This window comes from Microchirus variegatus (genome assembly GCF_963457635.1).
Source record: "Microchirus variegatus genome assembly, chromosome: 11".
Classification (NCBI taxonomy): Eukaryota; Metazoa; Chordata; class Actinopteri; order Pleuronectiformes; family Soleidae; genus Microchirus; species Microchirus variegatus.
In genome coordinates this window covers 22,060,879-22,074,273 of record NC_139812.1, presented here as the reverse complement: position 1 = coordinate 22,074,273, position 13,395 = coordinate 22,060,879, and the positions used below count along the sequence as shown (strand labels likewise).

Sequence of the window (13,395 nt, the reverse complement as noted above, 5' to 3'; positions counted from 1 at the left end):
GCCGGAGAGGCTGTCGGAGAGCTTCTGCGTCGTCTCTGGCTGCACAAAATAGGTGTGTCCGTCACTCCGTCAAGGGACAACGGAGACGGCAAGGGCTGCAGAGCGTCCACAGAGGTGGAGCTGATCACCGCAGACAACGTCGCTGCCAAACTATAAATACATCATATCTTAATACGCAAACCACATGTTTAGACTCTAAATGGCTAATATCTTGCCTTAAATGATTTTAGAACTGCGTTCGGTGACAGAAAAATATTTATTTCAGGTGAGAAACGGCCACTGTTATTCAACTGCAACAACAACAACAGTCTTTCTCTCTCGGGCGCCATTGCTCACTGTAGCCAAAAGCACAACAACCTTGCGTAGCGACCCCTACTGTTCGGGCAAGAAATTGCAGTGCGTATCCGGCACCACGACGGAGAACTATGAAGGCTCGAGGGGTCTCCGTGGTTACGCAGTCGGAGAAGTATAATGTGGCCTTAAGAAATAAAAGTGCCATGTCGAACCATATAAGGTTCTTCGGCTTGTCCTCATAGCAGAACCATTTTTGGAGCCCTTTTGGAGGGTTCCACCAAGAACCCTTTTAAAACCCTTTATTCAGGAAAGGGGTTTTAAAGGGTTCTCTGGATCAAAATGGTTCTTACTGGAACCATTAGTGTTACCAAGAACCCTTGAAAAAACCCTTTATTCGGGAAAGGGTGTGTGTGTGTGTGTGTGTGTGTGTGTGTGTGTGTGTGTGTGTGTGTTCTTGTACTTGCAGCATACTGAGGACCAGTGAGGGTTTTAAACCAACAAAGTGAGGTCATTTTTACAGAGTGAGGACATTTTGGCCGATCCTCACTTTGTTTTCATTGAAATTTCTTCCTTAGGTTGCTATAACATGCTATACTCAATTTGTCAAAAATCTTAATTTTGGACCACTTTTTCTCAAATTTTGAACCATAATTTTTTTTTTCAAATTTTGGAGCAAATCTTTTTTTTTTCAAATTTTGGACCAACATTTTTTTTTTTCACATTTTGGACCAAATTTATTTTTTTTTAATTTTGGACCAAATTTTTTTTTTCAAATTTTGGATCAAATCCTTTTTTTTTTCAAATTTTGGACCAACATTTTTTTTTCAAATTTTGGACCAACATTTTTTTTTCAAATTTTGGATCCATTTTTTTTTTCAAATTTTGGACCAAAAATTAAACAACAAAAAAAAATCGAAAAAGTTTTCCAGCCCTTTTTGCTCTGGGGCTCCACCTGCAGACATTTTATGGTACTGCAACCAGTAGTTCTTTGTAGATGTCATTCATGAAGTAGATATTTGAAATTGTTGATTTATGAAGTGGAAATGCTGGTCCTCAGTATGCAGCAAGTACAAGAGTGTGTGTGTGTGTGTGTGTGTGAAGGTGGGTGTCACAATGTACAGCTTATTTAGTTCTTTTTATTCAGTCATTTATTTATTTATTTATTTTCCGTCTAAAAGTTGAAAGAGACTGCAGGAGGTCGTAGCGCTCCATGGCTCGAGCGAGCGTCCCAGTGAATTCAGACTCTCTGTTGTAACTCTGCATCAAATCAGACGGCGCGTTTTCTCGCATGCCCTCTCGCACAGACCCCACCTACAGACGCATCGTGGACAGGATCCCATTCACGCGACAACGAAAAAAAAAGTGCCAGCTGGTGAGAGAAGATGTTCCCTTTCCCAGCGAGTGGCTGTGAACTTCACTCGAGCTGTTTTAGGCTCGCATAAAAAATTCAGCACTCTCTCTCTCTCTGAGCAACATTTGCCCTATATACAGCGTACAGTACACACATGCATCACACACATGCATCACACAACATTATTCATGGTGCGCACACACGTGACCGTGAATTAAACACACACATACACACACTTGATGAAGCTTGTCGTGGTTATTAGTTCAGTCATTTCATGATGAACTGAAGGCATTCTGACATGTTAGTGACTTGTTAGCATCCCCCCGAGGATTCATACAGTAAGATTTTCCGGGTCACCAGCGATTATTGCTAGTAAATCAGTTTAATACAAAGCCAGTTGTGTGTGTGTTTTGAATCAGCGACTGTGTACAAAAAAAGATGTCTCCTTCCAGTTTAAAAGGTGAAGCACAGGAAGTGTGGCGGTGTTTAGCTTCCATTGGCGACAACAGTTAGCATTTTTCTGAGGAGTTTTGACATGTTAGTGATTTGTTAGCATCCCCCCGAGGATTCATACAGTAAGATTTTCCAGGTCACCAGCGATTATTGCTAGTAAATCAGTTTAATACAAAGCCAATAGTGTGTGTGTGTGTTAAATCAGCGATGTGGCGGTGTTTAGCCTCTGTTGGCTACATTTTTCTGAGGAGTTTTTAAAGGAATACTTCACCGATTAGCATTTAGCTTTGTGTTACTAGAATACGGGTAGCATTTTTGAAAAATTGTGCTTCCCAAAATCAGTTTCCCCTGAGTCGAGAAATATCTTCATCGCTATGTTCCCCGCTTTCCCTCCAAAATGGATCTTCCGTTTCTCAGTTATTATGGAGATTTTTCAGGTCTCTACCTCGCGTTACGGTTACTGTTATGGTAATGGTGACGGGTAGAGGGCTGAGGGGATATAGCGCATCGTCACGCGACCACGGCTCCGTGGCGGTAATTACGTGCGAAAACATGCTCCAAAAAACACGTGCATTACCTTTCGTAGCTTTCTGTACGTATCTTTCATAGAAATTGAGGTGGAAAAATAATCCCTATATATTATTGGACCTGTTAAGTAAAAGCGGGGAACATAGGTACCATCCCTGTAATTGTTAGCAAAGATGGCGGACAATGTTTACGTTCTGGGAATGAGGTCCTTTCCCGCTACGGGTGGATTTAAAAAGTGTGGAATTAGCGTTACAGTTGTACACCAGTGTCACTGCACTCTTAGAAATAAGGGTTCCAAAATGGTCCTTCTACAAGGGCTGAGGTTCTACCTGGAACTATTTGCTTCTGAAAAACCCTTTCCAGAAGAAAGGGTTTTTCAAGGGTTCTTGGTAACACTAATGGTTCCAGTAAGAACCATTTTGATCCAGAGAACCCTTTAAAACCCCTTTCCTGAATAAAGGGTTTTAAAAGGGTTCTTGGTGGAACCCTCCAAAAGGGTTCCAAAAGGTTCTACCTGGAGCCAAAAAGGGTTCTCCTATGGGGACAAGCCGAAGAACCTTATATGGTTCTACTTAGCACTTTTATTTCTAAGAGTGTGGTTGGCACATAACCAAAAAAAGAATGAAGATAGTTCTCGAACTCAGGGGAAACTGAGGTTGGGAAGCACAATTTTTCAAAAATACTACCCCCATTCCAGTAATACAAAGCTAATCACAAATCGGTGGTCCCTTACCCTTTAATGGTCTCGACCACTAGTTCCAGGTCCTCTTTAACGGAACATGATGTCTCATTTGTAGATTATGTCCCCATTTATAGGACAATGGACAATAGAGCTACATATGAGTGGACACCTGTGTGATCGACAGCTAGTATCGTCCTGGTTGTCTGATTTACAGTTGATTAGGAGTGTGAGGAAATATCCAAACATCCATCCATCTTCTACTGCTTTATCCTCCACATGAGGGTCACCCTATGTCAATCTCAGTTGACATAGGGCGTCCATCACAGGGGCCACACATCGAGACAAACTGTACTACGACTACTGTAATACTGTATCAGTTATTTCGGACAATGGAAATATTCTAGTGGGTTTTGTGTTGTCCTGAATACTCGGACCAGGCTTTGACTTTCATTTGACATTCGATTTTTCTCCCACTCCTCTCAGCAGACAAAGAACAGTGCATATACTGTATATTGTTGTTGTTGTTTTAGATTCTCAATGTGCAGCCCTTACGATCTATAGGTTCAAACGAGGTGCTCGTGTGTGTGTGTGTGTGTGTGTGTGTGTGTGTGTGTGTCTGCATCGCTGAGGGAAAACGAGCATCTCTGCGAATATTAAGCAGGTCAACACCTCTGCTTCCCCATCCATTTTCATTAGGTCTTAATGACAGGAGCGGAGGGTTGGAACGCACCACACACCGAGGAGAGAGGAAGTCAGATTGAAAGAGTGAAAGGATATAGTTGTGCTCCCAGTGGAAAGACTTAACGAACCACGATCTGCCGTCCTCGATAATAATAAAACTCCCCTCTGCAGATATCACATCGTACTCCTATACATTAGCGCATTATCAGGTGGACGCGGCTGCGTATAAGTACTTCCTCTGTGTATTTACAGTGCTGGTGTAGGTGTGATGTAAGAGAGGTCTGAGCGGCACAAACACACATCAACATCAAAGCCCGTTTTTTTTCTCTACTCGAGGATTCAGCTCGTCTTAATGTGGCCAAGTCAGTGTGGGTTGCAGCACCTCTGCCAAGTCATCTCCAGCTGAAAAGACGTCCGGGGCATTTGCTCATTCTGACGGTACCCACATGTCTGCTCTCTCCACCGCCGCTCGAGTTATATCCACTCCAGAAACGCGATTTCATCCTCACTGCCTTTCATTCTGCGGCGTATCTGGGTCAGTCGGTGCACGGAGCCAAGCCGCGGCCATGTGTGCTCAAGTTGTGAAGAACAAAATCTCACCGCCGAAACATTTGGAATTGAATCGTTCTTTGCCTCTTAAATCTGAAGAAACTGGTATTAAACACCCACCGACTGCACGATACCTCCAGGATTTACTATAAATCCCATGATAACTTACATCATAATTTTGTAAAAAAAAATTACAGGTTTTATCCGTGGTAATTTACGACTTAATATCCACATTTTTAGGATTCATTGCTGTGGCAACCCCTAAAGGGAGAACCTGAAAGAAGAAGATTGTTAACTCTTTAACACGGAGCGTACAAGTGCATATTTGCATGACCGCAATTACGCGACGGTTTGTGCTGTTGGAAAAAATCCAACGGTTTCTGAGAGCTGAGAAGTTGCCACGTCGAAGCCAACGTGTGGTTATTAGGGTTAATTTACTCGTGCTGTTGCAGGAAGGCAGCAAATCAGTGTCTTTGTCACATTTTTATGGCCTGTTTTTGTACATTGAGACAAAGACTCAAACAAAGGTTAATATGTTGTATACTGTTCAAATTTCACATTTTAACACGCAAAATCCGGTATTTGTGTACAACTACAGGGTTTTTCTTCATTTTAAATTGTTGATACACTATTTTAGCGTGCAGTAAATTGGAAATAACTGCCAGATATTGACAGTTATTCTGGAAAATCATAGTAATGTCTGTACACTCTTAGAAATAAGGGTTCCAAAAGGGTCCTTCTACAAGGGCTGAGGTTCTACCTGGAACCATTTGCTTCTGAAAGACCCTTTCCCGAAGAAAGGTGTTTTCAAGGGTTCTTGGTAACACTAATGGTTCCAGTAAGAACAATTTTGATCCAGAGAACCCTTTAAAACCCCTTTCCTGGAAAAAGTTTTTTTAAAGGGTTCAAGGTGGAACCTTTATAAAAAGGTTCTATCTGGAGCCAAAAAGGGTTCTCCTTTGAGGACAGCCTTATATGGTTCTGCTTAGCACTTTTATTTCTAGGAGTGTATATCATTACTACTCTGAAGGTACAGTAAAATAAAGTAATTATTCAGAGAAATACTGCTAAATCGCAGTAATACATGACATAGCTGTTGCATCACAGTAAAAACGGCACAGTAACCTGTGGACTGTGACATTTACTGTAAATACACACACTGTAATTTGTTGTTACTGCGTCCAGCAGCCAGTAATTTACTGCGGATGTGAGGCTCCTGTGAATGGTTTGCTTTTTTCCCATTTGCATACTCGATTTAGCAGATCCTTAACGGGCGAGCTTGTAAAAAGCAGGACCCTTAAATCAATGGCAGTAGAAAGGAAGAGACGTCACATGTAATTGAATAGCAGCGAAGACCTCGAGTCGATACTCGACGCTCTTGTGCAGCGGGAGTTGTCAGGCTTTAGCGTGTTCACATGAAACTCAAGGAGAGACGTCGTTTCCTCCGCTGTCCCCGTAAATAAGACTCAGAACGGAGGAGAAAATCTCCATTAGCCTCAACATTTGGCCTCTTTTTTGTGGCCAAGCTTGCACGCCTGGTGTCCTGCTTTGGACAAAAATGACAAAAGTTGTGACTTCAAAAATCACAGCCATAGCAACACTTTCCGCAAATCTGGTCCCACACTGGCAGTAATAATGCTCCTCACGCTGTGAGAGCTATAAAAGACCGTCGATCTATGATATCATGCTAAGCGCGGCCTCTTCCCAGTGTGCGGTGTGAAACAGTCAGAGATGGAACGGTTGCGTTAAGCGAGAGAGAGAGAGAGAGAACAGGAGAATAAAACAAAGATGAGGAAACCGGTCACTTTGTCACCGTCTCTGAGCTTAAAAACATCAGAAACGAGGCCACGAATGTGTGCTCGCTACAGCTGTGTGATACGTGGCAGGATTAACCTAAAACAGCCCCGGGTTCATTGTGGAATACTTCATTTTGGTGAATTAGGCAGAGGATTTTATGAGCCAGAAATGAATGAACACATACTGCAAAAAAAACGAATCATAAACAAACCCCACAGACAAACTGCAGCGCTGCCAGAGAGCAGAAGCCTCTCCTGAGAGCAGCAAAAGCTATTTTTAAAAAAAATGGCTTATTTATAGATTGATACTGTACGGCGTAACTTTTGAATATATTAACAAACATCTGTTGCATTCTACACAGGAAGTGATCTGTTTTCAGAGGTGGAAATACATTTACTCAAGTAACTGTGTTGAATACTTTTTTTTGTGTATTTTGTATTTTTTTAAGTACAATTTAAAATCAGGATTTTGTATTTTACTTGAGTACGTATTGACTCAAGTATTGTACTCAATTACTTTACAAATCCTATCCGTTACTGAGTAAAAATACAAATTCAGCACAATGAAGACCTACAGGGGGAAAATATACACCAGAACCAGACAAACATAGAAGCGCGTGAACATAGAGGGCGTGCGCCAAAAGTGACGTAATATCCTGTGCCGCGTCACGTCCAAAATAGTTTTGGATTTCTGACCCCTTGTCATATTTCTACTACGTTTACACCCCACGCAAAGTAACTAAGTAACTTTTACTTAAAGTACATTTCAAATGAACTACTTTTTACTTCTACTTGAGTACATTTTCAGATGACTACTTTTACTTCTACTCGAGTAATATTTCATCAAAGTATTGGTACTTTTACTTGAGTACAATATTTTAGTACTTTTTCCACCTCTGTCCGTTTTACATCAAGACGCCAACATTGCGCTAGTAAAGCGAGAGGCGGCTTAAAAAACGGGCGCCAGAAAAGTTTAAAAATTCCTCAATTCCTCAAATAACACGGATCAGTTTTGACAAAAGAACACTCTCTTGTCCCCCGCCCACCCCCCTGCACTGCTGGTGTATACACACAGACGCTCCCTCGGCCTGGTCTGATATAAGTTTTGCTTGAATCTTTGATGTTCTCAAAGCGAAACGATAACATCCACGACAACGAAAATCACCGAACTTCATCCACTGCAGCTGATAAACAGAGGATTTTATTAGTTTGTTAGAAAATGAGATCAGAATAAACCAGAGGGCCCATCACAGCACAATCCTCCCCTGACACTACAATAAGCAATATTCAAACTGGTTTATTTATAGTTTGGTGTTAAAATTAACTGTTTTTTACTCAGGGAGAAGATAATTCATGCACATATTCAAGTTCAAACCCAAGTCTCAAATTAATCAAACATTACCTTCCATCCAAATTATCATTATTATTATTGTTATTTCATTACTCAATTTGATGTCCTGAGCCGCGCTGGATTAAAGTGTCTCAGCACAGTGGACCATTTCACGCCCCCTCCTCTCTCTTTAATTTCTCTAATATAGCGACAGATTTACCAGCGCAACAGTGGAATGCATCACTAGCGCTGTAATGAGCAAAAAAGACTCTGGTCTTCCTTTCAATCCCATTAATGTCAGTCGGTTTAGTCGGCGTCAGAGATCGAAGCTGATGGTTGTGAAAGTGTGCATGCATGTCAGGGCGTTTCATCCTCTGTGTGTGTGTGTGTCTTCAAGCGTGCTCTGACTCTGACATTGCATGTCATGTATGTTGTGAAGGAAAGATTGCATGTTCTCCCTCTCTGTCCCCGCGTCTCTCTCTCTGTGTCTCTCCATGCCTATCAAGCTGATGTGGGCATCACAACCCCCTTAAATCAACCATGGCACAAGAACACTGTCTTGCCATTAGTATTAGCAATTTCCATTGCACAGCTCATTGTCAAGTAAATTGATGCAAGAGAGCGAAACGCACACACACACACACACACACACACACACACACACACACACACACACGCACGCTTGCAGGCTAAAAATAGCAGCTGCCTTACCTTTCTGTACACTATCATGTTGGGGGACTCATCCGCTACCCCGTTGGTCCCCTGCCCACCACTGTTGGTCTGTGCCATGATCCGGTAAGTAAATCTGCCACAGGAAATGTCAGGCTCTCCTGCTGTGGACACAGAGGATATTTTTGGTCCGTCAGACAAACATCACCTTGCCAAGAAGAGAACAATTTACATAACTTGTTGTGACCTGAATCACCTGTTTGACTGTGTGTGTGTGTGCATGTGTGTGTGTGTGTGTGTGTCGTTCATACTTTGGGTCAAAAAGGTTTATGAGTGACACGTTCTTGGGGTTGAGCAGAAGGCAGGAGACAATGAATCGCCTCTCGACACATTTGACACTTATGACAAAAAATGAATTGCGAGTTATTCGCAAGGTCTTGACAAGGACATTTTTTTTGCATTGGTTACTGGAGCAAAAGTTGAACCAATGGTGGGTGGACGACAGAACTGCCACCACTCATTGTGTGCAAAAAAAAAAAAAAACAACAGTGACAACCTTTTCTGCAAACCTCGCCTCTCACATTGCAGCTGTACTACACACACACACACACACACACACACACACACACACACACACACACTTAAAAACGCATTCTTATACGATTGCAACAGCAAGAAGGAGCTGCTGGACCCTGAATGCAGCAGCAGCAGCAGCAGCACAAACACACCGTTTCCCTGGAGGAGGTCCTTCAGTGCAGCTTAGATACATCTATTCTGAGCCAAAAAACATGCGAGGATGCAGCAGCAGCAGCAGCAGCAGCAGCAGTGGATACCGCACATGCACGTTTATGGAGCTCCATCATGATTTCTGCGACACCCACACACACACACACACACAGTCTGTAACACTAAAACAGCACATAAACAGCGAAGTCATGTAACCTGCTCTTAACACGAGGGCCGTTCCGTTACGTTCCGTGCACCGTTAACTGTGCTGTGTGTGTGTGTGTGTGTGTGTGGGTTGTTTTTTTTCTCATCTCAGCACGAGCCGCCACTCACTGTCCGTTTCAGCACCTCGGACAGCGACTGCAAAACGCCCCGCGTTATCGTCCCCCCGCGCCGCCGCGTTTCTTAAATAACGAATAGCGCGTAAACGCACGCACGCACGCACACACACGCACACAGAGAGAGAGAGAGAGAGAGAGAGAGAGACAACGGTCACCGGAGGAGAAGATGAAATGAGGAGGAGAGAAGAGGAGGGGGCTCACCTGACAAGAAAGAAAAAAAAAACACGCTGAGCCCGCTGTCGGACTCCTCGATCCGTGCAAAGGTGGAAGCCTGCAGCACTTGGCGTGTTTTTGTTAGTATGTCAACTGGCAGACACAGGAATGCGAGGATTATTCATTGGCAGCGTGGAGAGGCAGACATTCGGTGGATACTTGGTGTGGTGAAGGCTACAGCTCCCTCTCTCTCTCTCTCTCTCTCTCTCTCTCTCTCTCTCTCTCAGTGTGTGTGTGTCTCTATCTCCTTGTCTCCACACACACACACACACACACACACACACACACTATGCTCTGAAGCACGGGCTCGCCACCTCGCAGCGCCGTGAACGCGCATCGATCCAGTACCAATTGCGTGTGAGGAATAAATTACAACCATACATATATACAACATAATATACAGCTTTTCTCGCAATTCTGCTGCTATGCGATACAGTAACGTGATGACACAAAACGCTCCCAGTGTATTACGTTTTCAAAATACTGCAATATAATATACTGCATATACTGCAGTGTACACATTACATATTAACCAAACGTCCTTATACATGCACATATTTCTGGGCCAGTACGTGGTATCTTGTGCAATAATTAAAAATAAATAAATAAATGAATAACTTTTCGTTATTCTGGGTGGGTGGGTGTCTCATATGCACAACAGTGACAAAAGTATTTGTTAAAAGTATTGAATTCAGGTGTTTTAATCAGGCTTTGGGCCTATGCATTGGTACTCAAGTAGAAGATTCACATTATCTGTACTTTGTTGTTTGTATTTCTATAGCAACGTGTACTTTTACTCCACTACATTTCCTCTATAACTATCTTTGCTACTACCAAATAAAATCAGAAGAAGAGTTGGTAACCGTCTGTATTTATATAGCACCTTTCTAGTCTTGATGAGCTGCTTTACATGGGGGTTAAGTGTCTTGCTCAAGGGCACATACAGACTTGCAGAGCCAGGAATGGAACCCCACAACCTTCCAGTTGAAAGAAAACTCACCCTACCACTGAGCTACCATGGCTCTATCCTAACTCCTCTCTAAATACTTTTACTTCTAAAATTAGAGTACATTTTGTATCAGAAAATGACTTTTGATACTCAAGTACAGTAGATGTCATATACTTTAAGACTCATTTTCTGATAATATACGTGTACTTTTACTCAAGTATACCTTTTAGGTACTTTACACAAGACATGGCCCCTTATCTCCAATGAACCCTAGAACACTATCGCTCAAATTCAAAACACCATCACTAACGCCAGGTGATTTTTACCTGAGATAATAAATACACCCAATAAAAAGTACTTGTCATCAAAATAAATCAAAACATGACAATACATGAAAAATTTCAGTAGTGTTCTTCTATTTTAAACTCTAACAAAATGAAAGAAAAGCATCATGAGGGGACCATATAAAAATGCTCCAGAATTACTGGAAAATTAGGAATTTGGGAACAAAAAAATTCTAAAAAAAAAAAAAATAATGAAGAATTATTAATAAATGTATTGGATCGGGTGAAAACCACGCGGCAATGGTGTTCTAGGGTTAATGCTTCACCATACCAAGACATTTTGGACAATGCTATGCTTCCAACTCTGTGGCAACAGTTTTATATTCCAACATGACGTGGTTTGACGACTTTGCTGTGGAAGAACAATCGCACACAGAGCCCTGACCTCACCCCCTGTCGAGCACCTTTGGGATGAACTGGAACAGAGATTGCGAGCCAGGCCTTTTCGTCCAACATCAGTGCGCGACCTCATAAATGCTCTACAGAATGAAAAAGCACAAAATCCCAGAGAAACAATTCGAAATGGAGAGCCGAAGCTGTTATAGCTATCAGTACGGTCCCTGTTGGTGCAATGATCAGGCTTCCCGATACGAACTACAACCTCACAACCTCTCAGTTTAATATCATATTTCTAGGGAGCTGAAAACGACTCTTTCTCTTGTATAAGAGATATTAAAGCTACAGAACAGAAGGTTCCAGACACAAATGTAGGGGAAAAACATGTTATAAATCACCCATGAGTTTCAGTGGCAGCTAAACGAATAAACAGAGAATCATTTAATTTGCTGCATTCTGTGGCTTTGAGATATGTAACAGTCCAGTCATGATGCACGACAGATGTGCCCTTTTTGCTCTATATGGACTTGTATGTGCCTGTGTGTTTATTTTATTTTATTTTATCTAACTTTATTTTACCAGATAAAAAAAGATTGAGATCTTCTGTCCTTCTTCTTTTGCATTATTCCTCTCGTTTCCTTCTCATCTGCGGTGACACTCGTCTGTTCATGTGTCAATTTTCTAAGCTGTAAATGCTGCAAATGAGTCACTCATCAGAGTTACTTGATGCCTCATTAACGACATGGAACTGGGATACTTTCATGCAAACTGCCGACCCGTCTTAGGTTGATTGGCAAAGTTAATTTTTTCCGTGCTCAACTGAGTATAATTTTTTTCCGACAGACTGCGCCGATAAAGGCATTAAATGACTTGTGTCTTCATCATTTAGCAAAAAAAAACAGCACAGACTGTGCTGCAATAAACGAACGCAGCCTTTGACATCTGCGACTATAAAATACTTTGAGATAAACTGGTCGGGGGGGTGCACTTGATAGTGTGGTGTTGTGTAGAAGGGAGAGGCTACTGTATGTGGTTGACCTTTGCAATCATGAATCTGATTAAGAATCTCAGCTAATCACTTTGACCTATGCATATCCTGTAATCCTGCCAACTACTGGTGGATGTAACAGCAGTGCAAGACTTAAGGCGGAACATGAAACGGGAATTATTGTGGTTTAAGTGATTCAGATAAGAGTTTCTGCTGCCACAAAGAGGCAAAAGATGAATTTGCCAAACAGCAGCAAAAATGAATATTGACTATCTGCAGGATCAGCTTAAACGGTGACCCATTGTTTGATTTTTCCACTGAAAACCAGTGTTAGGATGCTGCTTAAAGAGCCATGCTTGTGTTTTTATACAACGGTCATGTATGAATACATATAAAAAAAACAGATTTGGTGAATTTGAGGTCAGGTCTTCAGGCAGCAGTCAGCTAAAAAATACTATCAATTTTCTCAATATGATCATGTCATTAGTAAAGCTTTAATAATAGATGAATCTGTCCGGTTTAAATACCGTATATTCCTTAAAGGTCACACAACCTTCAAAAGCAACCCAGTCACCAGGATTGAAGGTTATTTTTACGTGTCTACTGTATCGATCGTTGTTTAGCACCAAAGGTACATCATTCGAAATTCTGTATAGAAATTTATTCAAAAAAGCACATTTAAACAACTATAAAAAGAAAGAAAATACAGTCTATAAATTGATGAAGAGTATATATATACATACACATACATATGCATATACATACATATACATATATATATATATATACATATGCATACTATATATATATATATATATATATATATATATACATATATACATATATGCATATGTATGTGTATGTGTATGTGTATATATATACAAAATTAACAAAATTGGTCATCCATCCATCCAGACCCCTGAATTTTAGAATAGTGAAGATAAAAGCAGATTTGAGTCCAGATTTAAGGATAAAGTCTCCTTTTACTGTTTTGCAAATTATATTTGTTAATTCTACTGTTTGCTAATTTCTCGACCACGTTGTTTTCTCCGGAATGAGCGGTGGCCAATACGTTACATCATCGAGTGCAACTGTCCCTTTAAGAAGCTCGACGCAGAACTCAAAGTCCCACAGTGCACCGCGCCACTCTTCATCGTCAAACAAG

At 41.4% G+C, this 13,395-nt stretch overlaps 1 protein-coding gene across 1 annotated transcript in view; it reads right to left on the bottom strand.

Annotated features, from left to right (window-relative positions):
• LOC310934230 (regulator of G-protein signaling 7) overlaps window positions 1-9,950 on the bottom strand; it is a gene marked incomplete at its 3' end in the record, with an annotated part of 74,893 nt that extends 64,943 nt beyond the window's left edge. Inside the window, exons 1-3 of the mRNA XM_083897911.1 lie at window positions 9,902-9,950; window positions 9,607-9,827; window positions 8,376-8,497 (exon numbers count right to left, since the gene is read on the bottom strand). Of these exons, the coding sequence (XP_083754037.1) occupies window positions 8,376-8,453 (78 nt within the window). The 5' untranslated portion in view covers window positions 8,454-8,497; window positions 9,607-9,827; window positions 9,902-9,950. The remainder of the gene's footprint in view (window positions 1-8,375; window positions 8,498-9,606; window positions 9,828-9,901) is intronic.
• Between the last annotated feature and the right edge of the window lie 3,445 nt (window positions 9,951-13,395).